Source organism: Gallus gallus, chromosome 4, assembly GCF_016699485.2.
Source record: "Gallus gallus isolate bGalGal1 chromosome 4, bGalGal1.mat.broiler.GRCg7b, whole genome shotgun sequence".
NCBI classification, from domain to species: Eukaryota; Metazoa; Chordata; class Aves; order Galliformes; family Phasianidae; genus Gallus; species Gallus gallus.
The window spans coordinates 28910020-28935377 of NC_052535.1; the positions used below are offsets into that span (position 1 = coordinate 28910020).

At 50.2% G+C, this 25358-nt stretch overlaps 2 protein-coding genes across 3 annotated transcripts; both read right to left on the reverse strand.

The window, feature by feature from the left end:
- Positions 1 to 1151: 1151 nt before the first annotated feature.
- Positions 1152 to 3892, reverse strand: LOC422442. Of its 2 annotated transcripts, none has more exons than XM_004940940.5 (6): positions 3712 to 3892; positions 3258 to 3317; positions 2480 to 2602; positions 2076 to 2222; positions 1792 to 1852; positions 1152 to 1624 (listed from the first exon to the last, which is right to left on the reverse strand). In XM_004940940.5, the coding sequence occupies exons 1-6, from the start codon at positions 3874 to 3876 to the stop codon at positions 1521 to 1523; spliced, it is 660 nt and encodes a 219-aa protein (XP_004940997.1). In that variant the 5' UTR covers positions 3877 to 3892; the 3' UTR covers positions 1152 to 1520. The 2 variants fall into 2 exon arrangements, with proteins under 2 accessions (XP_004940997.1, XP_429960.5); XM_429960.8 differs by having other exon boundaries at positions 2471 to 2602.
- A 73-nt stretch (positions 3893 to 3965) lies between these two features.
- Positions 3966 to 20826, reverse strand: SETD7 (SET domain containing lysine methyltransferase 7). Its single transcript, XM_420409.8, has 8 exons — positions 20765 to 20826; positions 17872 to 18001; positions 14712 to 14913; positions 13615 to 13804; positions 11935 to 12016; positions 11125 to 11242; positions 10719 to 10876; positions 3966 to 9895 (listed from the first exon to the last, which is right to left on the reverse strand). Exons 1-8 carry the CDS (start codon positions 20802 to 20804, stop codon positions 9715 to 9717), a joined length of 1101 nt encoding a protein of 366 aa, XP_420409.3. The 5' UTR covers positions 20805 to 20826; the 3' UTR covers positions 3966 to 9714.
- Positions 20827 to 25358: the final 4532 nt, after the last annotated feature.

The window sequence follows — 25358 nt, forward strand, 5'->3', positions numbered from 1 at the left end:
TTTAGAATCAGAGAATTGCTCAGGTTGGAAAAGACCTTAAAGATCACCAAGTCCAACCGCAACCTAACCATGCTACCCTAACTCTAACAACCCTCTACTAAATCACGTCCCTGAGTAACACATCAAAATGGTCTTTAAACACATCCAGGAATGGTGACTCAACCACCTCCCTGGGGAGCCTATTCCAGTGCTTAACAACCCTTCCCGTAAAGAAGTGTTTCCTGATATCTGACTTAAACCTCCCCTGGCACAACTTGAGGCCGTTTCCCCTCATCCTGTCACCTGCCACCAGTGAGAAGAGACCAGCCCTGCTCTCACTGTAAGCACCTTTCAGATATTGGAAAAGGACAATAAGGTCTCCCCTCAGCCTCCTTTTCTCCAGACTGAACAGCCCCAGTTTCATTGAGGCGTCTGGGTTCTTTTCCTAGAATTAGAAAGAAGTCTTTGGTCTCTAGAGAAACAAATAAAGTTGGGAACAATCTAACTCCCTCACCTGTTGGGAGAGGGAAAGGCACCTTTCTGCTACCTCTCTCCTTCCTGGAGCTACACTGCAGGCATGACTCGCCCTTCCAGTAAGTGCGCTTGCCCAGGAGGTGAACCTGCCCGGTCCCGCTCAGCCGGAGGTGCTGGGTAACGCGCACTGTGGGATTGGCAACCTGCTGCATGCTCAAAGCCTGCAGACATACGCGCTATACAGATGCTTCTCAGCCTACCTGGAAGTGAACCCTAAAGCACAGGTGGGAATCTACATGCCTCGGAGCAGGGAGAAGTCAACCAGAAGCTGTGGGTTGTTCTAAGGCAGCACTCAGGCCCAGATCTGTAAAACAGTTCAGCAGAACACTTCAAACTTTCAGTCTCCAAAGCTGAACTAGGTAAGTTACTGTGTATGAGGAGCTGCTGTAACTAAGCCCCTATCAACCTAGCATTATCCTTCACAAATAAATTGAATCGCCCTCAGGCATGAACACACCCAGAGCCCTGTTTTGATGGAGGCATCAGGCTGGCACTGCAAGGCTTCATGTTGTTGCCATGACCTGCCCTGTCCCTGCCAGAGGGCAAGTACTCAGCCAGCAGCTGAACGCAGCAGATCCTTCGCGACAGATGATTCGAGGAGCAGGGTGAGAAGACAAGGGGGAACACACCACAATCCGTTTCTTTTAAAAATAAATTGTGTTTAATATTTGAATGTGTACAGGTAGCGCTGCTAGACAAACCGCACGATGAATTCTAGTGGAAGAAAACACCAGTGAAGTACAAAAACCGGATAAAAAAGCTCACGCTTCCAAGAGGCAATGAGCTATTTCAGCTACACAGAGTCTGAACGTCCCCGAACATCTGCAGGTCCGTCCATTTGCACTGGGATCTTTGCTGACCAATGGACCTTCAACAGTTCTCTCCTCCTGTATGTGTTCTGTAAAAAGGCCCAGGAAAAGCACAAAATGATTTTAAACAGGAAGAACTCCTTTTGGCCATCTCACTGTACATCTCGACTAGCAGCATTAGATCAGTCCGTCACTTTTTCAATCCATTCTGATGTACGGCGGAGGCTTGGATGCATCTTCCTCCGCGTCACAGTCCTGCACTGGAAACCGAGCCGGGAAGTTAAGAATTCCATCCCCAGGACCTGCGTGGGGAAGGGAGAGGGAATCATTAAGCACAGCGTAGACCTCTGCACAAACTCCTGAGTCCCTGCTCAGAGTATTTTGCTTATTGGGATTTGCGGCTCATTCAGGACCTTCCTTCCACATCCCCAGTGAACATCCAGATACACAGATGGGAAGAGTTACTCACTTTGTACAGCGCAAACCATCTCCACAGCCTGAGTCTGGTCGTCACAAGGCTGCAACCATTCCTACGAAGGAAATAACCCCATCACAAACCTCATCCTGTGAGTTGGAAAATAATAACCAGGAGAAAGCAAAAGGAAGGACAGAAAACTGACGTCCTTCTGACATCCCCTTCCCTCGGTAGCATTGGAGCAGGATGGTGGGGGCAAAGCTGAGGTGACGTTAGTGGAAGGAAAGCACATCCTCCCTCTCCATGCAATAATGCGGCGCTCTCAGCCCCCCACTCACCATCCCAGTTACGCTGTCGTAGCACGAGCAGCGAGGAAGACTTCGGCACCCCAGGTAGGCAATGACCAACAGAACAATGGCGCTGCAGACGGATGCAATTAACATCGTGATGTTAGCACCCTTGACGACTTTATTCAGAACAAGCTTCTGCAAGCAAAAAAGGAAACTTTAGAGCCACGGTCAGACAGCAAAGATTTCCACCAAAATACTCCAGATACCGTAAGGGAGCACGACGCACAAAAGGGCAAACTAACTCATTCCTAGAACAAACCCAACCCTTCTGCTGTGGCATCAGCGCTTATTAACCCGACCTCGCCGTGTTTGGGTGCACACCCTGTTGGCAGGCAGCGGGAAGTTGTGCATCAAGGGCAGGGATGAGCACAGGGGACACTCACTGTACGCACAACGTGTACCGGGTGAGAGCTCAGCTCCTCCTCTTCTCCCGAGGACAGCGTTAGGGAGCTGTAAACTATGACAACGAGGATGGACACATAGGAGAGCATAGATGCCGCTACCAGCACGTTCACCTAGGCCGAGAAAGTAAAGGAGAATAAGAAAGGGGAAAGGAATTGAAGTCGCCCTGTCTCAAAATAAGGCGATTAATACAAACAAAACATGTCAGTACGAGGCAGGGACCAGACTTTGACCTGCTGTAACACTACAGAGTATCCGGTAGCAACAGCGGGTGGAAACCAAACACAGCGCAATAAAAGGTTTCCAGGGGACCCAACTGCTGAGATACAATCGGGTCCCACATCTCAGCCCCGGGTGCAAGCGGGGCTGAAATGCGTCCTTCTGAAAGGTCTCTCTCTTAGGAACTGCATCCTCCTTTGGGGCTTACGTGGCCAGAGCCACCCATCTAGGAAACGCAGGAGAATTAACCTGCTTCCTGTCTTGGTGTGCACGCTTAATACCAGGCAGCAATAAAACAGAAATAAACGAGTAAATAAGTAACGCAGGCATTCTCGGGCACTTTTTACACCTTTTGGTCAGCAGAGCCAGCCGGAGCTCACGTTACGCGTTAGAAAACACAGAGCCATCGCGTCCTCCTTCATATAGATGTGGTCTTTCCCACGAAGGCCACTCTAGGAAACGGGCTCTGCAGGTTGCGGAGGCGGCCGCTCGCCCTCCCCCCACGGCGCCCAGCCCTGCCCCATCCGCACACAAAGCCCCGTAGCTCACAAGGACCGGGTTCTTCCTCTGCGAGGAAAACAACGCCAGGACGCCTGGGACTCCCATGACCTGCAGAGCAGAAAAGGAGTCGGTAACGGGAGTCGGCGACGGCTATCAGGTTCTGAAGATAAAGAAAAAGCTGAAAGGCCCCTGTTTTCAGGGTCCGGCTCCGAGGAACGGAGAAGGGGAGGAAGGGAGGGAGGGAAGAGCTGCCGCTCTGCGGTGCTCCGTGCCGAGGCACGTCCCGGCGGCAGCCTGCGGGGGGCAGCGGCCGGGAGCAGCCCCTCTCTCGGCATCGCCCGGCAGAAGCGGCTCTCGCTCCGCCGGAGGGAAGCTCCGCCCGCAGCACCGCCCGGATTCCAAGCAGGAAGCCGGGAAGTGCTCGCAAGGAGCTCCGGCCTCTCCCTGCCCTCGGAAGCCACAGGGGAAACTACAGAGGACAGAAAGCGGGGTGCCACGTTACCATGCCAGCCCATACGGGCGCTCTGGTTCTGCCCAGCAGCGACTCGCCCCCGAACACGCCGTCGACGAACCCGCTGACGACGCACAGCGTGCTGAAGGCCACCTGCAGCAGCCCCAGCAGCACCATGTTGCGCTGGTTGAAGACGAAGTACCGGTAGCGATCCATGCCGCTCCGGCGGGGCGGAGCCCGGCAGCCGGCCCGGCCCTCAGCACTGCGGGGATGGGCGCCGCGCAGCAAACACGGACACACAGCGCTTCTGTTGAATGTTTTAATATCTGCATTGCCTCCGTAGCGCAATTAAAGCGATCTTTAAAAGTCACTTATTACAAATGTTTCTCGAGTCTGTTTGTTGTTGTTTTGTGTTTTGTTTTTTGTTTTTTTCCCCAGAAACGGTTTTTTTTTTTCTTGCTTCCTTGCACATACACCCAAACACACTATAAAAACCTCATTCATAACATCAAAGGAAGGGCAATCGTCAGTCATGTAAACATCTTTCTTAGAGTTATCCATTTTTAAAAGTCATGAATAAACCTACAGATGTTCAGTAAGGCTCATAGTTCGAGTACAAATGTCATAAAACACCTATCAAGTACTGTATACAAGTTATATACGCCGGGGTTAACTGTGAACACGCGTGTAAGCTCACCCCAAGGATTATTCTTTAGCACTTAGTTCTTCGGAACAGAGAGACCCAGTAAGTATGGGCTACAGAGTATTAAAACAGCAGAAGGCCCGGCAGAAACTGCTGAGCGACACACAATTTTAGTCTGGATCTCAGCTCAAGAGTTCAACCCAGTACAGTTACAGTAGGAAAAGTCGTAGAGGAGGAAACGGCAGAAAGGAGGGAGGGCCCCGCTTGTACAGGGCCAGCGTGGGGCAGGAGAGGTATGTCCTGAAGGTGGGACCGGCCTGGCTGTTGCCGTGAGTTAGGACAGCCACGCGGGATGCTGCATAAACACTTCCCCAAGCAGCAGAAAGGACCGCTCGCAGTTGCAGCCTGCTATAATAGGTTGCGTCTCCCCTAAAGGAAAAAAAAAAAAAGAAGCCTACTCATCAGTAACCATCTTACAAACACACCCTTTTAAACACCGTTTCATCTTACCGCAACTTTTGGTCTTTTCGGATACGCATTCTACCATGAAAGTATTCCACACGGACGTCGTTTGACGTATAAACGCGTTAAAACCTGGTGAAGAGGGTCTTCCCGCACTCATGTTATGGCTTGAACGTTTAATTGCTTTCCATTTTTTTTTTTGTTTTGTTTTGTACATAGTTCTCCCGGAAATGAAAACACCAAAACCCAACAGCGGTTACAGTAAAAGTGGGAGAGAAAGGGCAGCAGCTTCGATTGCCTGAAGACAGAAGAGCGCCAAGAGGAGGGCCCATCCAGCTGATGGTGACCCTGGTGTTCAAAACCTTTGATCTGGGGCAAGTAAACATGCACTCAATCTTGCACCTCTTTAAAGAAAAAAAAAGCTCTGTATGAGTGTTCCGGAAATGTAGTTCTCACGTTTGCAGGACATGCAGCAGAAGGAATGAGCTCTCCTCACACACAGGTGAGCACTACGCCCGTGTACACCTGCAGGCAAAGCTGCCCCCACGCCCGCAACTCCTCACCCAAACACCTGCAGCACAAAGCAGTGTGTGCTGAGAGAGGCGGAGGCAGACATCACAGCACCTCAGCACCTGAGGAGACACCTCAGCAACATCGTTTTCAAAGCCTTTTTTTTAAGTGTTTGGAAGTGACTTCCTCAGACAACCACAGCTTCAGCAGTTCTGATGTGCCAGAGGAAACCAAAGCAGCGGGTAACAGCTCTGTACAACTTGTCACCTCACCACAACCGCAGCATTCGGCCAAACGCTGCCTGCTGAAATGAAAGGCCAAAAGAAATCATCGAGACACGGTTCTGGGTCAGGAACCGTGCTGTACAGCCCTGGCGCACCCCAAGCGGTGAGCCCTGGCTTTGACCAAAGGACAACTGCCTGCCAGCTGCAAACAGCGACGGGGACAACCCAGCAGCAGCAGAGGTGGCTTAGAGCCAAGCAGGGAGGAAACAGACAAGTGAGGATTTCTACCACTTCTCGGTTCCTGGTACCAAACACCAGCCCCTCCGCTCCTCCAGCACCTGGCAGAGGGCAAGAGCCTCTGGTGGCACGCCTGCTTCCACGCCAGCCAAGAAACACAGCAGCCCTGAGAAAGAAACTACAGCCGCTGCCGACTGCGTGCGTCACGAGTAAAAGCTCTGCACCTAGAAAGGCTCAGCTGGAGTCAGCTGCCCTGACAGTCCCAAAACAGCCCCACAAGGCCGAGCACCACATCCCCAGCTGCCCTGAAACCAGCGTGGGTCACCTGCCGCTGTGCTTCAGCTGCGTTCGGAGCAAAAAGCAAGGCCCATGCCAGAAGGCATTGTCGCAGCTGCTAAAGAAGTCAAAGAGCAACCAGCACCATCACTCAGATGGCTGAAGAACCATACCCATGTACTTCTGGGATTTGATTTCTGAAGGCTAAGGTGTTTTTCTGATTAATATCAAAGAATAGGAAAAAAGCTTTTTCAGTTTTGCAAAGGAAAATTGCTTGTTCCAGCAGATCCCAGAGAGTCACATAATAGCAGCAGACTCACTATGAGATCCCTTCTTCAGGCCTAAGCTCTTTTCCCTATTACCCACAGGCGTGACCCAGCAGGTAGCTCTCAGCAATAACTACTCACACTCTCATTTCCAAGGTTAACTGCTTCTCCAGAAAACTACGCTTCTCTTCTCTTGGTGACAAAACACAGTGCTGCCACAGAAAGATCAATATTTTATTTCTTTTCAACTCTCCAAAGAGAGGGTCAACGGCCTCTAACGCAGGTTGATATGGGCTCCTTCTCACAAAGGAACTTGGGTAACAACCCTCAAATTGTACAGAAGCCACCTGCAAGCGTGCAGACCAAGGGTGGAAGTTGGGAACTGACCTGCACCTGAAAAAAGCAGCAGTAATAAATTCTCTTATGCTATCCTCTAGTCATAAAGAGCACACCGTGATCCTCCTGGTCATCCAGCTTCAGCTGACAGCTATGTCTTCTTCCAGCCTCTGCTCCAACCGAACAGAACCTGTGCCAGACTCTGAGAAGCAGAGTTTCTTTACTCATTGTGTTTCCACAAAAAGTCAGTGGTATTCAATAACTGAAACAAATCACTTTGCAAAACAACTATTTCGTCCGCTTCAAGTTGAAATCAAGTTCTGTTGTGGGTCTCACAATACTATCGGTAAACAGTTTTGCTAAGCTGGTCTCACTATCCAAAGAGCCCCAGAAGCTGAGCTGCAAAATGCACTGACCAAGTTAAGGCATCACTTGGAGTTATGTAATTAACCTGTGTTCCAACCTGTGGCTGCCACGACACATCTCTCAATAACCCCCAAGAGACCCACTCAGCCATGAGTCCTTTTGCCGCCCCGTGGTAAAAACCATCCCAACCACCTCTACTGTAACAGACCACAAAGAAAAAGAAAACATAGAAGAACCCAAGGGCTTGGTCCTGAATCGAGCCAAAGCAGCTTTACAATCACAACTTTTATCAAAGGTCTGTCACTGATGAAGGGATCTATAGGAGGACCCAGAGATTTTAACACAGTGGAGAGGAGAACAACAGCAGAGCTAACACAGACAAAAGCTGCAGCATGCTAGCTGACTGTAAGCATACACAAGAGCAAGAGCGTTTGCTTGATGGTCACCAAAGCACTGGCTCTTAAGAACATACGTAGACATCCAAGAGCCTTTTCTTCTAGGACTTCCCTATTTCACGATGCACCCACTGATGCTGCCTCCAGCCCAACGTGCCGAGAGCACCCCCTCTTCTGCCTCTCTCTAAATACACACTATAGGAGGACAGACCAACCCATCAAAACAATCAGGTCTGCGTGAAGAGGAGACAGCATAGGAATCAGACCAATCAGCAATGAAGCCAAAGGAGCTCGAGAGGTCACAACGTTTTCAGCACAGTTCCCTAGCTGGAGATCCAAAACAACAACTTGTGGGAGGCAGGGAAAAGAAAATTCAAAAATAAACACACAGATTTCTCACTGAGGTCGATTCGCTGAAGCTGTGCCACCAATTGCCCTTTGACAATTCTCCCTCACCTGGGAGGCTCAATTCTGTCTCTCCGCACGCTCAGCCGAGCCCTGGAGGCATCACCTCTGCTGCCTCGGACCGACCAGCAGCGGAGCCGTGGCACGAGTCTCCGGCCGCATTGGAGCTCACGCTCAGCTCTCTGCTGGAAGAGCATCGAAAAAGCTCCCGGAGTGCCTGCACCCCTCCCCGGCACACAGACAGTAGCTTCTGTGTAAGCTTCAACAGTGAAGTGCTGAAAAAGCTTTGTGGTCAGTTGCAGGAAATAAGCAGAGCCCCACGTTTGAGAAGTCTGCACTCACAATTCCTACCACAAGCCAAGGCTCTCCAAAGGCAACCTCCTTCCACCTCTGCCAACAGCCCAATGCCTGGCTCCTGAGGCAGCCAGATGCTTGCAACCATTCAAGCAACCAAACGCTGCAATAGAAAGCTGGGTCTGATTTCCAAGTCATCTATGTTACATATATACAAACATTTTTAACTACAAACGTTTAGAGGAAGCGTTGCAAACGCATTTCAGTTGTCACTAAGCTGCTAAGCCCAGAAGAGAACATCAAAGTCCCAGATGGGCTCCAGCATCCAGACTGAAGCGATCGTTATTTCTACAGCATTAGGCAAGGGCGGCATAGCATCCAAACAAAAGGAACAGCTCCCCTATCCCTGAAAAAGCCCAGAACACAGCCCTGCAGACAAATATTCACAAGCCCCCGCCATTGGCTGTAACGAAGCTATGGATTGACTGCTGCTTCTAAATATGAACAATGAGAGATGTTTTTACATTCAGTTGTTTGCCTTCCAAGAAACAATCTTCTTAGCTTTCACTGAAATCTCAGTGTGATATCTCTCGTCGTATTCAATCGCTATCTGAGTGCTACTAAATGACAGCTTTATTCCTTGCCAACTGAACACGTACAAAAGATGCTGCTCTCCTTGACCGAGCTCTGCAGCCTACCCTCAGATACACTCGTTTCCTTCGAAAGAACTCATTTCTGCCTTGAGAACTGGCCGCCCTACCGGGTGAAGTACACAAACCAACTCACGGATGCTGACACCATTAATGTGCCTGCCTTCCAGAACGTGTACTTCTCAAAGTCCTTCAGAAGGCCAGTCTGTTTTTCCTTTCAGATCATCTTCATGCAAAGAACAGCTTCATTTGCGTGTCATAATCATAAATTAAATCAAATAAGCCAGCCATAAAGGCCAGATAAATATTAGGCTTGGACATGTCGCTATACTACTTAGAGAGCCACAGAGACTGACACACAGCACTCACGTACACGTACAAGCCTTTCCACTAGTTAGAAAGGATTTTCTCCCGCAAAAGAGGATTCGTAGAAAGAACAACGTTCAGACAAGAGGAAAGGGGAGTTAAAACCCAGCCTCCTAGATGCTAATAAACTGCTCTATTGCAAGATTCAGATCAAAGGTTTAAAAAGGCAAAATTATGCTACTATTAGAGAATATCAAAATATTACTGTTATCATCACAAGTGGCATATATGCAAAATGCAGTTGCACAATAATGCCTAGGCAGATAGAGAGCAACACTAAGTCTGCCAACTAAAAGTGAACGATATACCCATTTTAGTTTCCTGTCTAGTCTTTTGGCATCTTTGCATATGGTGCAAAAGCAGAAGCTACCAAAGAATATCACGTCTCGTATAGAATATTAAATAATTTCTCCAGATAAGACTGGTGCGACGCTAGCTAATTTTAAATCTGCTATGAGTAACACAGTCAAACCTAGTTAGTATGCAAGAAACTTATCTCTTAACACAGAATGCAAAGTTATGATGCAACAGCATGAACAATCCCTGGTTGTCCAGTTTTCAGTACAAAGGTAGTGCATAGATCCAAGTTTCTTTTTGAGTTTGCTGAACTGAGGAGTCGCCGCTTCACTTCTGCTGGGCAGCCTGGAAAGCTTTCAGTTCCAGCTGGTACCACTCGGGTGCTTCCGGCCCATTCTGCCCCACAGGGTTGTGATCGTATCCGTAGGCCACTGTCAATTCTTCGTCCTTCTCCACAGCCCTGATGGTACGGATACACTTGATCGGCCCGAACCGAGGGTGAACAAACCTAAATGCAAGAAGAAACACTTTTGCTAGGCTTAGCTAGCAGTTCACAGACTCCGTTAGCCCCTTCTGTGCATACTTTCAGCAGTTGCTCTGTCTGTAATCTGTATTAGGTCAGCAGGTTTCTTTGAGTCAACCTCATAAAGACACAAGCAACGAGGGCACATATATCGATATATCAGAGCCCATTTGCTTAGCTCTGCTGCTAGAGGTCTTTCAATAGTCCTGCAACATTGCTTGCTGGAAGTAAAAGAAAAGGTTAATCGCTGCCACCTGCCTTGGGCCTGCAGTGGTGAATGGCTGGATAATAGGAAATGAGCACAGATTATACGAGACAGGTGAGCACAGAAAATGGCTCATCTTCATTTCCCCGGCATGGGTTACCAGCTCAAAAGGAGCTTCCATGCATCCTCTCCCAGGGCCCAACAGTAAAGGAAATCAGCTAATTTAACGAAGGAAAACTATTTCCCACATATGAATCCACAGGACTGTCCTTTCATACCCTGCTATGAAAGAGATCCGTACCCTTGAGCATATGTATAACATGAGAAGTTTCCTAATGCTGTGCACCAACTGCAAAGGAGTTCACGCATGTTATAGCCAATGGACAGCTCCCCAAACTGACAGCAAAGACGCCACTTAGAAGATACCCCCCACAGATTAGTCCCAAGAGATGTCGGGCACAGGCAATGCCAGCCAGTTTCCAACACGACCTCCTTCAGCACTGGGACCCAGTACTCCCAGCCCCACTGCTGCCCGCAGCCCACAAGTCTGGGCCGCAGCACCACCCTCACGGCTTCGGCATCAGAGCACACGCTTCTACTTACGGGTCATAGATGCAGTTAGGAGTGAAAGAATGGTTGGCCTTATGCCCCAGTGAGGCACAGTACTTGGCGGCGTGGTTGTAGGGCTCCGGCACGTCTATGACTGTTTCATCGTCCAGGGATATTGTATTCCCATTGAGGGCCCAGTCTCTGCTGTCTACCTAGTTTGCAAGGCAAAAACCCAGTGTGCGCGTGGAGGGTCAACCTCGTCAGCAGTTTGAAAGCAAACATTCAAATACATGCAACTAAAGCTTTTCCAGGCTACGTATTTTTTCCTAAAATAAAAAGTTGAATGTGCCCTTTCTATCAATTAAACTCCACCGTATTGAATCTTAATGGTAGGAAGGGGACGCTGCAAGATTTAAGAAGGAGCAATGAAAATTCAGACTGACTTTTTTCTCTCCTTTACCTCCTGGTGTGTAATTCTCACTCCATTGTAAAAGGACATAACGGTACGAGCTTCTGCCGCTACTTTTGAAAACAATCCTTCTCCAGCACTGGAAATGAGAGAGACATCAACATACACCCTACAAGGGGAAGAAAGGACATAATGATTACTTAGATATGTCACAGTATAAGAACAGGACTACAGTTAAATCTCCTACAGAGCAAAGCTTCTTAAGCCTAGGTAAAACTATGTGATACGCCGTGTACCAGTCACAGCAGCAGTTCACGAGTGTCACCAACTGACTAGCAGCATGGGACAGCTTGCTGAGGAGCACGTCCTATGAGGAACATGCCCTGTAACATTACAGGACTCTGAGGAGCAAAGCAGAACCCTGCTTTCCTCCAGCTTCTGGATTTACTTACGGCACTTGGCTGCATCTGTAAGGAGGTGCCATTCAGCAAGATGTGAAGCTGGCTATACGTCCAGAGAAGGGAGGAGCGGTGCGCTCGGTTGCTCAGAATGTTACAGATGGGGGCTATTACTGGAGTCCAAGTGCTGGACTCAACACGTATTTCAAGCGCTAAAGAGATCCTAGTTTAATCTTCTACAACGTACAGCTGTTCTCTATCCACTGGAGTGCAATTTTATTGTGTAAGACAGAAAAATTCAATTAAGGCCAGTGTTTACTGACTTGTGGTATAGGCTCCATACGACAAACCCTCACACAACAGTTATTTTAAATGAGGAAACGTTGGCGAAATCAGGTCCTAAAAACATCACGGCAAAGAACTACAGACAGCCTCGAAGGGAGGAAGAAAAAAACCAGCCTACCTCTCTGACTCATAAGGATCAGGAAGAAGAGCATTTGTCGAAATGCAGGATGAAGTAGATTTGTCAAAAGTGTACACCGGGCCTGGAAGGAGAAACCAACAAAGGAAATAAATGAATGGGCGGTATATAAAGCATGCAGCCCTTAACACAATCAAGGCATTAAGAAATTAAGTTAATGTCTGCATAAAACGTTATGCTTCAGGGGGAAAGGGGGGAGAAGGGAAAAAGGGTATTAGAAGGAGATGCGCCTCTGTGAGAGGTCTGCTTCAGCAGGACAGTTCCTTGATTACTTTCCCCCTCGATGGAGCAGTGGCAGCATATTATTTACAAAATGACACATCATCCTTAAACTATCAACTTTTAAGGGACTGGATAGCCTTCCAAAACTGACAGTCCCCAAGTCTTTAATTAAAGCATAAAGCAAAGTTGAAAAGGGATCTATTTAATAACACATTAAGTAAAAAACAAAACAAAACAAAACCTGGACTACTTCATACATGGAATGTTTTCTAATTCAAAACCAGAATAGACTTCATCCAGAAGATAATGTTCAGTAATCACAAAATACATTTGCTACCATCATTTACTTCCTGCTACTTCTAAGCAACTCAATGGTACGGTTCTAATTATATCCTTACATCCCCCTGCAAACAACTGCCAGAAACTATCTGGGAGATAAGTTAAGATGAAGGTGGACATAAGGAGAAAAACAATCCCAAATATTACTAAGGTTGGTAAAAGACCATCGCCCACAGTGCCCGAATTTTAAAAACTGATCTGTTCTGGCCGAGGGCAGCTTCATTCAGAACATAATCAAAACCTGCTTATAAAGCACAGCTGTACCATCTCAGATTTAAGTTAAATCCAAGAGATTTTAAATAAAAACAAAAGGCCATAGGCATACTCTCAGTTCCCATCCTCTTCTCAATGATTTCTATTTCCTATTGGGTGACACAATCTTAGGTGGCAAAAGAGACAATCTTGCAGCAGCAGTTCCTGCTCGTGCTCACAGCTCTGCCCACAGCTTAACCCTCTTGCCCCCAAACACAGTGCACGCCCCAGAGCACCAAAGCCATCCCAGAACGACGTGCCCGACCCCAACCTTTTTATAGCCTCTTTGTGTCAGCAGACTGAAGGGTGCTGGTGAGTCAGATTGTTACACAACAACTGAATCTAGTCCGCTAATTCCAATCCCTGTGCCCTTCCAGCCCCGTAACACAGACGGCACAATATGCACAGCAATAACATGCACTTGCACACACCAACTGACGCAGCTACAGCCAAACCAAAGACCCCATCTGCACCCCTGGTTATGATACCAACAAGAAATGCTTGCAGCTGTGCCAGCACTATAACTGTTAAGCAGGCTTTCATGCTGACCCAGCTGGCAATGGTGAGCGCAACAAGCAGGACTGTGTCCCTGAGCGCGCCAGAGAAGGGTTACGAAATGCAGTTCAGCAGCACCACCACATGGGTCATTTCCCATTTGCCTGCAAAGCGAAGGACTTGTGCTCTTCTGCTCCATTTTACCATTTAGATAAAGGGCTTCTCACTAATACACTCCTCCTCTCATCACAGCCAACCTTCAGAGCCTCTAATGGGAAATATTATAGAGACTGAGCTGCTTGCAGCACAGAGCTGGTAGCAAGAATATAAGTTGGCATGTTTAGCTGAACTTACTGCCTGGTACTACTTCAAACTGAGGTTTCCCATCCTCTAAGGATGTCAGGGTTGCCAGTTTTGCTTCTATCATTTCTCCATCTATGAACTTTCCGGAATATGCAGTCCTTCCATCAGGGTACACATAGGCTATCTTCTCTCCAGTCATCTCTCCTTCTTCATTCACTTCTCCTACAAGGCTGCCTCCATCCTGAAAGCATGGACAAAGAAGAGAAGAACACTTAGTAATTTTTCCTGACTTTTGAAAAGAAGCAACCTAAACTAACTGCCGTAAGCTCAGGTGTGAGGAAGAATGACATAGAGAAGCCGGGTCTGATTCTGGACACAATAAAAAAGACACAAGAAATGAACTGGGTCTCCTGCACTGTTTGACACTGCCCAAACCCAAACTCTTTCCTGCCTGACACAACAACTGAGCTTCAGTTCACAAAAGTTTCACGCGAACAGACGGTGAAGCAAGGCCCAAAGTAATGCACATACAAAAACCCACCTGAAAAAAAGCAATCACCGTTGTTGCTGTAACTTAGCATGGTAATAAGAGCATGTAGCAATTATGAAGGGTTTTCCAGGGTAATACCCAAGCTTCTACCAAGAAACAGAAAAACTCTGTCTCACTTAATGACTAAAGTACTAGCACACCCTACGTTCAGAGGCACAGTTCTCACACCAGTTCCATCTTGTACGCTGGGCCACGGCAGCACGTGCCTCGCATGGATGTCCTCTCCCAGCTAAATAGGAGCAGCACGTTACCTTAGCTTGTGTGGCTCCCATGCATTTCATCAGCAGTCAGTGCTACAAAGTGACAGAACTGCCCGCTGAGCCTTCTCAAGGAGATGTATGGAAATGATCCTACATGGGACTGGGCTCCCCGGAACATAACAATGGCAAAGGCAGCTCACAGCCTCACTGTACACTGAGCAACACTGAAAAGGTTTCACTGTATCTTTGATTATCCAAAACCAGAACGAAAAGAACTTCCAGCTAGGTTTTTGTGTTTCCTTTTGGATAGCTGGCTCTTGGTAGGTATCTGCTTCAGCTGCAGAGAAAAGACACGAGTGTTCTATTCAGCAAAAAAGAGAGCGAGAGGTCAGGCCTACCGGGTAATATATCCAACAAACTCCATGTCGGATGTTGTCCTTATACTGCCCTTTGAATATCAGTCGCCCATCACTGTCATACTCCTGGGCTGGGCCGTTCAGCTCTCCATCCACATACGTGCCGTGAAGCACCACTCCATCCTCGTACGTGTAGATTCCCTGGCCCTGCAGGGCATCGTCAACGTAGTACCCTTCCAGGGTGCTGGCAAAAAGAGAAAGGAAACAGCTGTAGAAGACTATTCACCTCTGTAAGAAGCAAATCCAAAGCCTCAACGTGGGCACAACACAACCAAGCTCTTCATGCTGTCCTTTGACTAGGGCACACAGTCTGTACAAAGCATTCTTCATCTAAATTACACTGCTGAGCTTTTTTTTTTTTTTTTAATAGGCTGTGGTAGCAAATTAAAACAGTGAATGGACGGCTCTTTGTCCAAGAAGAAATTATTGCTCAAGAAAGCTACACTCACATTAGGTTTTTCTACCTCCTCTGTGTGGCTCTGTGGTGACATCGCTCTGGCAAGAAGAAACTGAACTGTCATACAGGTGGACCACAATAGCACACAAACGACAACCTGTCACCAAGTCACAGCTCACTTCCTAGCAATACACTTAGCAGCAGCCTGTCCTGGATTTGCTGAAGGCACTGTCATTTTTCCATGTATTTCTATTAAAATGGAACGGAGCCTGTCAAACACAACTCATGCTGTGCTGTAATTTGAACAAAGACGTACTCAGCTCACTCTGACTTGGTCTCACAAACCCTTCAGAAGGGACACAACAACGCTCGCGTTCTGCTTTGTTTCCTTGCTTAAAAAGGCTGCTGATGGAAACTACAAAGAATGAAAGCATCACCAAGCAGATCCTCCTTCACAGTTATTTCTTTCTCGAGCCAGAACCAGCCTAAGGAAATACAAACTGTTGAGCTTCTACCCCAGCACGTTTAGCTAACGACCAGCTGCAGCACACACACCTTTGCTGCATAATTCTGCTTCCGATGCAGATATCTATCAAATAAGCAGTTTGTCTGGGAGCACAAGAGTGAAACTCACTGCAGACGCTAAAACACGTAAAGCCCATGTTTAAGTTTACTCTTTAAAAGAAGTCACACTTAATGCAGTATGCTTCCCAATTCTAAACCACGCCAACAGACCCTTACCCACCTTCCCTTATCTACGAAAGGACTGAAAGCTTTTTCTTAAACACAACACATGCCCCTGCTGTGATCTGGGAGCTGTCAGCTTACAGGAGCGCCTGGTTAATGGAAGCTGCAGCTGCAGCTTAGCGCCAGGCGCAGCCCTCACGCTCACAGTTATCACGCAAAGTGCTTGTGAAGTGCTCTCTGCAAGTGTTAGCACCACGGAGAGCTCAAGTGTGTCATCAGAGCAGAGAACCTGCCAGAGGTGAGCCTGCTCTTGGAAAGAATACGTGGGGTGTGTTGCATTTTTGAAGGGGGAGAAACAAAAACCCAACAAAAGCTAACTGATGTTTAACTGCGGGTACCCTTAAGGTTAGCTGAAATCTGCCTGCTTCCTGCCCTGAAGCACAGAGTGTGGTGCCACAGGGAGAGATGCTCGGAGAAATGTTTGCAATTCATTTCTGTTCATAAGATTCCGTCCTAAGCTCTCAGCCTGGCTAAAGGCACAGTTAATGGGAACAGCAGGCCCTGCACTACGCCAAGTCATCCTCCCTCGCTGTGCCATCTGACATGACCCGGGCACTCCCGCTCCTAGGGCAGAGCTAGGTAAACTGTGATGCCATTAGGAACCAGAGGAGTCACCGCTTGCTTATGGCTGCCATAGCTCAATTACAACAAGCTCAGGCCAGCTTATAGAAATACCCCATTTTCTAAAACCATGTTACAGACTGTTTTGGTATATTGTCATTTTGCTAGTTCCTGCAGTCACACAGTAGCCAACCCTTCCATTTCATTAAGAGTTACGTAAATTAAAGAAAAATCAAGAGCTGGCAATGGCAAAGAGGTGAAGAAAAGGCCGAGTACAGGCAGCAGCAGCCCGAGTTCTCCCACAGAGCACTGCCAGGACTCTGGGTGAGGTGGAGCAGTTCCACCAACCAAGCCATGGGCCACTTTCGCCAACTGTACGCTCAGAGCTTGCTCTGCTGAGGTCATCAGCAGGCACAGAGGCATTATGTATGTGTGTCCATAGAGACGCTGTCTGCCAACTCAGAAAAAAAACAGTGTTTTGGAGAGGTCAGCTGCTGGGCAGTAGTGATTTTCAGCGACTCGCACAAGATTTAATAAGCCCATTACCAACAACAGTGGGGATTTTCCTTCATCCAGGCTCAGAGGTCTGATCGTTTTCTGCGTAACTGAATAAAAATATTATCCTCCCCATGAAAATAGCCCCACAGTCTCCTGTATGAAGCGGCTGCAAAGATGGGCACAGACAAGGAGCTGACTCACTGAGCAGCACAATACCTCCGCTCCTGCTTGGAGGTTTGCAGAGCAGGGGGGTGAGCGGAGCCAGCACGACTGTCAGCCTCGCAGCTGCTATTCATAGTGCCACCGGCAGCTGCGGAGCCATGAAGAATTGTGTCCTTTCAGACATCTGCTGCTCCTTCCGAGGAAGTTCTGAGCAACTGCGAGAAGCGCTGCTGGTGGGGGAAGGCATTCAGGGTGCTCCTGATGAGGGCTTCGGAAGGAAATGCACCCAACAGGCACAGAGCAGCCCCTGTCAATGCCACAGCTCACAGCAAACAAAGTGAGAGTTAAAGGGGCTTCTCTGAAAATAACGCAGGCCACAAGCAATGTGCAGAAGATGGGGAAGAGCTGAGAACAAAGCCACATGTAACTTGCTCCTTTTAGCTGCTAGCTTTTGTTCCCAAGACCAAGCAGACATGGAGGAGCCCAGAGAGGCTCCTACACCTGTGCATGGCCTGGCACAGGGAGCTGCAGGCCCTTGGTTTGCCTCACAGGCCTCCACAGAAGTCCCCTGCAGTTAAAGGCTTGAAATCTGTAGCCCAAGTAGCTGTCATTGTGACTTTTCAATAGCTCTGAGCACATCCCAACTGCTAAGGTCTACAACTACAGCTCTTCATACAAAAGCTTATTTGGAAACTCTCAGTGCAAGGAACGTGGATTAAGATTCAAAGCATTGAAAGCAGCAAGACAGATACAGAACACAGGAGAGCAGTTGTTTACCTTCCATCAAAGAAGAAGAATTTGCCACGGCCATTCTTTTCTCCATGCACAAAGTTTCCCTCAAACCTGTCTGTGGACGAATAGGTGACCGTACAGAACCCATGTGGCAACCCATCGTCGTCTAGATGTCCTGGGAGAAAATCCACATAACAAACAACAAAAAACGCATTAAACTTGATATCAATTTGCACGCCTGCCCCGATTACGCAAATGCCCGAGTTGCAGCAGCTCCCCAGTATTAAAGGTTAACCCTCACCATAACATTTCTGTTAAGAAAAGTGATCAGAGATTCAGTGTAACTATGGCTACTGTTGCGCAACATGTTACACCTAACAGTAACAGTAAAAGGGGGCAGGATACATGGAGAGGGATGGAAGACTTGAGAGACATGAGAAGAATAAGCAAAAAAAAAAAAATAGAAACCTATCTGAAATACAATCATAGAATCATGGAATGGCCTGGGCTGAAAAGGACCACAGTGATCATGGAGTTCCAACTCCCCTGCTATGCGCAGGGTCACCAACCACCAGACCAGGCTGCCCAGAGCCACATCCAGCCTGGCCTTGAATGCCTCCAGGGATGGGGCATCCACAGCCTCCTTGGGCAACCTGTTCCAGTGTGTCACCACCCTCTGTGTGATAAACTTCCTCCTAATATCCAACCTAAACCTCCCCTGTCTCAGTTTAAAACCATTCCCCCTTGTCCTATCACTATCCACCCTCGTAAACAGCCGTTCCCCCTCCTGTTTATATGCTCCCTTCAAATATTGGAAGGCCACACTGAGGTCCCCCCAGAGCCAAATAAACAAGTCCCATATCACTCTAGCTTCCCTGAACACACAGCTTTAAAAATACAGTAACTTTTCAAATCTAAAGCGCGCATTTCCTGGTGAGAACAGACCACATTTACACTTCATTCCATTGAGTAAGATGGGGGGGTTTTGGATAAATATCAGCCTTACAACAACGTGGGTGCACGCAGTACCCGCAACACCGCGCCCTTGCAGGATGCCTGTCAGTCAGCCACGCTGTACCTCAAGTGCTGCTTGCCGGGCCTCTGCGACATGCGAAGCCTCCCCCAGCCCTATCAGCTTTCCCCATCACAGCTGGCACACACGGGGACGGCAGATGGGCGACGCACAGATGGGTGACACACAGATCCCCGCTGCAGCTTTGTGTCAGACCGAACGCAACCGGCGGCTCCGATTAACTCAGGGCGTAACGGAGCTCATGTTGCAGCTCTCGCTGCTTCTTCAGAGCCAAAGGGAAACCGACAGCTGTTCCCGGTGCACCCGGAGCCCATAGCGCTGCGCCGTGGGGCACAAAGGTGCTGGAGAGCAGCAGGGTGAGGACGTCAGGAGCCCTCCCACAGGCAGAACACACACACACACACACACACACGAGCTGCCCCAGCCCTAAGTACCTAAGAGAACGTCCCCCAAAGTCACTGAGCGATGCTCTATAGGTTTATTAGCCACCTCTTACGTGTGATACAGTTAAGCACGGAAACACACCCAGGCAGAAGGTGTGGAGGAGAAACTAACGCGATAGCCCATCTTGTTTACAAAGCGTAGAAGGTATCAAAGCCATCAGCCAGCACTCAGCATGAGAGCTCAGAGAAGTGACGGAGCAAAGGAGGGATGAGAAGTACAGCACCACGCCGCAGCCCGAGGGCTTCTCCTAATGGCGCAGAGGAGCCCTTAGTGCTCCCATGGGCAGGGGGAGGCTCGGTCCCTCCCGGCACCAGGACGGCCGCGCTGCAGAGCGGGACAGGCTCAGCAATTATGCCCATGTCATCATCACAGAGCTGATGTTTCTGACGCGGACGTTTCTTTCAGAGGGAAAACCACCACGTAAACGCGAGGTTTTAACTAAGGGCCTGAACTGCTAACTTATCCGTATGGGAAGGTACGCCGGCGGAAGCTCACACACCCTACACAGTACACCACAACTTCTTCCCTTGCCAGAGGGGCGATGCTTTCATAAAGCACTGGGATTAAATCGACACAGCAAAACAAGCGGCACGCCGTGCTTCTGCAAAGCAAAGCAAAGCAAAGCAACTTCCGACCTCACTCGTGGGGCTGCTCAGCCCCGTTAAGGAGCGCCGGGTTGCAGAGCCCGGCACAGGGGCTGCCGCACACACACGGCACACCCGGCAGGGCTCGGGACAGCCCGAGCCGCACACGGGCAGCGTCCTCTGAGGGCCCCTCGAGGGGACGTGAATCTCAGCCACAGCACCGACAGCCCAGCTCTTCTGACGCAAATAAGAGACGTTCAGCGCCTCTCAGTCAACGGGAAGAAAGAAAAAGCAAACGGGCAATCCCAAGCTTCATGGCACAGATGCAGCTCCGCTACGGAGCCGAGGCCTTCCGCTGAGCTCCGCTCCAATGAATGGGAGCTCCCCCGGCGCTCCAGCAGGAGCGGAACGCCGCTCCCTCTCCTCTCCGCTCTCCCCTCCCGCGACAACAAACCCCAGCCGTCCGAACACGCGGCTGAGTTACGGACCTCCCGCTCCCGTTACTCCTCCCAGGCCGTCCGGCCCACGAGGGTTTAAGGAGAGGAACGACCGCCCCCGTTCGCCGCCGCCCCCACACCCGAGGAGCCAGCAGCCCCCCTCGGCGCGGCGGCCCGGCAGAGTCCTCCCCGCGCCCGGAGGAGCGCGGCCCGCCGGCGGCCGCGGCCCCCCGTACCGCCCGCGACCGCTCCCGGCCCCGCGCCACGTGCTCGGCGCCGTTGCATAAGCCCGCTGATGTCATGCGGGGCCGCCCGCCCGCCCGCAGCCCCGAGCCCCCGCCCGCAGCCCGCGGGACCGAGCGGCGGAGCCGGGCCGGGCCCGTCCCGCCCCGCGGATACCGAGCGGGGAGACCCTCCCGCGTCCCGCCCCGGGCTGACACCTTCCACGGTCTCCTCCAGCGTCTCCTCGTCGCTGTCCATGGCGGCGGCGACGGCGACGGGCGGGGCGCAGCCGCGATACCGCGGCCGGGCGCGCGCGCGCCGCCCCGCCTATCCCCGCCCCGCCGAGGGCGCGGCCTCGCGGAGGGGGCGTGGCCTGTGGCGGGAGGGGGCGTGGCTTGGAGCGGGGGCGGGGCGGCAGCAGCGGGAGCCGCCCCCGGTAGCGTTCGCGGCGCGGGAGAACCGCGAGGCTCGGGCTGAGGCGCGTAAAGCGGCCGGTAAACGTTAAGCGCCGAACCTTCGGCGGCGTCGCGTGGCGTTTCGCTCGTTCAAAGCCTAACTTCCGCGAGCTGCGGGCTGCTGCTCGTCCAGGCTGCGACGCCGTGTGCTGAAGGACGGTACCCGGGCGTTAGGTGAAGGCAGCGCGGTTTGGTCCTCCGCTCCTTCAGGCGCGTGTAATACGGGCCGGGCTGCTCAAAGCCCCAACCCCGTTGTGGAGCAAAGTAAGGACTGAGGCAAACGGAGCCGCAGGATGGAGCTGCGCACGGACTGCGTGTGCAAAGCCGGTGGAGAATTCCCTCCCGAGGGCAGGGAAGGGATACGACATTGCGTCGCGGCAGCTCACTAAGCTCCCCAGTGGACTCACACACCCAATCTGTGGCACAGCAAACCGTGCCGTGCCTCGGCTGCTGAGAGGTGCAAACTTGGAGGCAATGGGGCAGCGCACGCACCTGACTTTTAGGTGAGGAGCTCGTTCAAATCCCCTTTTCTCATCAGGCAAATAATTAGTGGCTGGCTCCACATAGTGGTTTCTCATGTAATTCCACTGAGTAGGCTTTGGCATTTGGTGTTTTCCCCCTCAGAGAGAGCACTGTAGCGGTTTCCCGGAGAGGGGCCACTTGCAAGCCTGAACAGTCCAGCAATCCTTGCAGGAGAGCAGTGGAATCCAGCCGGAGTCCTTCTGGCCACCAGCAGCCCTGTTTATGGCTGGGGAGATTCGGGATTGGGAGGTGGTGGTGCCTGAGTGCACATCTGTGAGCGTCATAGTGGTGTCTGCAGAGATAGGGGCAGGGCGTCAGTGGGGGAATCTGGATCTCCACAAACATCAGGGTGCACTGTGGTTAAATATGTGTATGCTGTGCCTACGAAGCCATTGTCAACGTTGATTTGCTCATCTGAAAGCGAAGGTGAATCTGCAGCGCTGAGCGAGGACTCCCGAAGCCACGACAAAGTGGCTGAAAGTATCTCGTTTCAGAGGGGGCAGTGGGGAAAACCAGGTGCGTTACTGCAAGGAGTGTGTGGGATGCATGCTGGGCGCAGCTGCATCGCTTAGTGCTGCTCTGTCGAGCTCTGTTTTCTCTGTGGGATGCGTAGTGTTAACCTGTAGCTTTCCACTGCAACATGACTCACCGTAGCAGTCATCAGTCCTGGGAACCGCGTGTGTTTCTGGGAGCAGCCATTGAGAACTGTGGACCCTTCTGCTCCTCTGAGGGTGCCATCAGATGTGCCTGCAAATGCACACCCTTACACTTCCAGCCCTGACAAACTCTGCCGTTGGACTCCCAGCTGTCTTTTTCAGCTGTTCTGTGCAAGCTCTGTCTCGCAGATCACTGGGTAGGCTCCTCCTTGGCCTGTCTCTGCGTGGATCAGCTGTAAAAAGAAACCGGGCGCTGCGCAGATGTTTAAGGGGAGTGAAGGAGAAAGAAAAAACTCCTCCTTCCCGAGTGTGTATGCACTCTATAGAGACAAACCTAGTAAGCCCTGAAAAGGTTGGATGGGGCGAGACAACATATTGTCTGATAGTGTCATGCCAACAGACTCGCAAGCAGCAGTTCTCCTCTCAAGACCCCACTGATGGTTTGGTTCACACAGCAGAGCCCCGCTGCTCCAGGAACAGCACGTGCACGGGCAGGTGGGACCTCCCACCCTGCAACGTGAGCAGTCCCAGCCGCCGGTGGGCAAGGCAGCGAGCGGCAGAAAAGCAACATGATGTCACACCGGGGAACATGATGCAGTCCATATATACCTGTGCACGTGTCTGTGCGTATCCTGATCTTTTAAGCCCTTCTCTCTGCCACAGCGATTTCTGGCAACCCATTCTGCCTCGGCTGAGAAACAGATGGGGATGCTGAGTGCTTGCGTTTTCTTGTGACAGAATTAGCATGCCATGAGCATGCATGTGAAACATCCCGAGCACCTATTCCTACAGCACATCAGAGATTTGGACAACCCCGCCTTTCAAAAAGTCAGCTAATGATAAAAACTGGGCACTCAATTGCAACACTACTTAATTCTTTCCAAGTTCCAAAGGATGCAGGTGTGTAATCTTTGGCTTTCTATCGCAATGTATGCCCCTCCATTTTCACTGACATCCAACAGCTTCCCAGCACCACACTTTCCAGAACCCAGCTGGGCTTGTTCTGGTCACCAGCAACCTCATCACAAGGAATACCACACTGTGATAACTTCAGCTCTCTGTGTTTTTGTTGAAAACAGCATGCCTCAACAACCAATTTGGCACCCTATGTTGGTGGGAATCAGCATTGCCTCCTACTGCTCGTGCTCAGGGAAGGTCTTTGAGCAACCACTCAAGCCAATTGATCTGGGGCAGGTTTTTTCCTCAGCACTTTTTCCCTTGCTAATACACAAGCCTTCTTTTGCACTCCTCAGGGCTGTTCTGACATCGTGCTCATCCACAGTTGACGTTAGATCAGCCGTGCCCTGCAACAGCAGAAAATTAAAGCTACTGCTGTGGAACAGCTGCACACACTACTTTCTTTCAGTGCTGAGAGCATTTGCTACTCTTTTCTTAGTAGCGACGTTTCTGAATGTATGCTGCCAATGTAGTCGTGAATGACCTTCAATGTGCCCATCTAGTGCTGACCAGTTTGCTCAGGAAGGCATGCAACTCTGTCTGTCAGGCCATCAGAATAAAAGCTCTGCTCAGCGGGCCCATACCTTGTTAACGAGGACATCCACCCGTGCACACACTGTGCTCCAAATAACTCAAATCTGGGGTTAATTCTCCATTAAAAATGTAGGTGCCGAATCTCTTTCTCCTTCTGAAATGCGAGGCTGGCAATGCCTCCAGGCCTAGGGGCAGACAAAACGCTCCTTTGATGCAGGATCTATTCTTGGCCGCGTGACAGACCCTCAGGGAGCTGCTGCAAGTCATTTCAGGCAATGCTTTCCATAACACTTTGCCCTGGCTCAGGTCTGCTTACTGTCACTGACTTCTGCTTCCTCAGGAGGAAACCACTTCTAGGTTCTTCTGAAAAACAGAGCCTTAACCCTCCCGGAGCCCTAAGCTCAGAGAGCTTCGCACAGCCTGTCAAGCAAGTTCCTCTGTCTCCTGCCTCCATGTATCCACTGCACGTGTGCCGTAGATGTGAAGACGCGGGATCCTGTCCAGGAAATGTGGTGTGGTGGGCAGCGGCAGAACAGACACTGCACAAATACGGGAGAGTGACAAACCTCAGTTGTGCAGAAGGGACAAAATCAATGCACCCTCGCTTGCTCCAGCCAGCTTTCCTCACAGCCTTTCCCACAGAGCCTGCAGACGTCATGCACAGCGTCCGGTGCCTCCTGAAGCAGCTATGGATGGCTTCTGAGCTGCATGTCGACACAGCTTAGCCAGTTACGCCTGGGCCTGCATCCCCTCTGCACTCAAGGCTCTGCCAGCAGCTCCAGTTGCAGAAGGCCTTCGTCACCAGTGAATCACTGAGCTGTAAGCACTCAGCCTACGGTGGCTCCCCGTAGCTGCAGGTTGTTGGAGCACCTTGTTCTTAAAGCAGGTGCTATTTCTATGCCTTTCTGGACGAACAGAGAATGCAGTTCTTAAGAGAAATGCTGCAAAAACACACATGGAAGCTCACTAGGCTCATAAAATTGAAAAGTTTCTTCAGGGTTTTTGCATTTTCAATTAAGATGGTATTTACCAATGAGTCACTGTTCATCTCGATGTTATTCACGTGGGTTCATGGCTAAGCTATCGTATTTTGCCATTTATGTTGAGTCTCCTTTTGAAAACTGTCTACACCTTACCAGGCAGAGTGACTCCCAAATGTCAAGTAGCATCAGTCTTCTTGCCTACCCATCTCCTTGCTTTCTGGTTGTTCTGTGCCTTCACTTCACCCTGGCAGGCAGCGGGCAGAAGTTGCACACCGGCGTATATAAGCGGTTACGTTTATGTCAGCAATCAGTTTTCCCAACAGTGGTTGGCGGCCGCTGCTTTTCCATCGCAAGAGATTAGGCATGGAAGGTGACACGAGGCATTTCTGCACCCATCACGCACACACAAGTGTAGTTCTCTGCCATAAGGATCAGGAGCAACGTCTTTAAAGGATAAGCCTAATAAGCTTTGGAGATTCTCTGTGTTACGGCGTCTCCGGAACACGCTTATTTTTGCACTCCTGGGAAGTGCTGTAGCAATTACAGAGAGAGGTTGGTACGCAAACTGGTGAACCACGGACGTCTGTTCATGCTAAATCGTAATGTTTGTCTGAAATATTTAATAGGAACAAAGTAACATCAGTATTTTGCAACTGGATTCAATAAAAGCAATGGCACCTAATTAGTTCCCGTCACCAGAGGGCA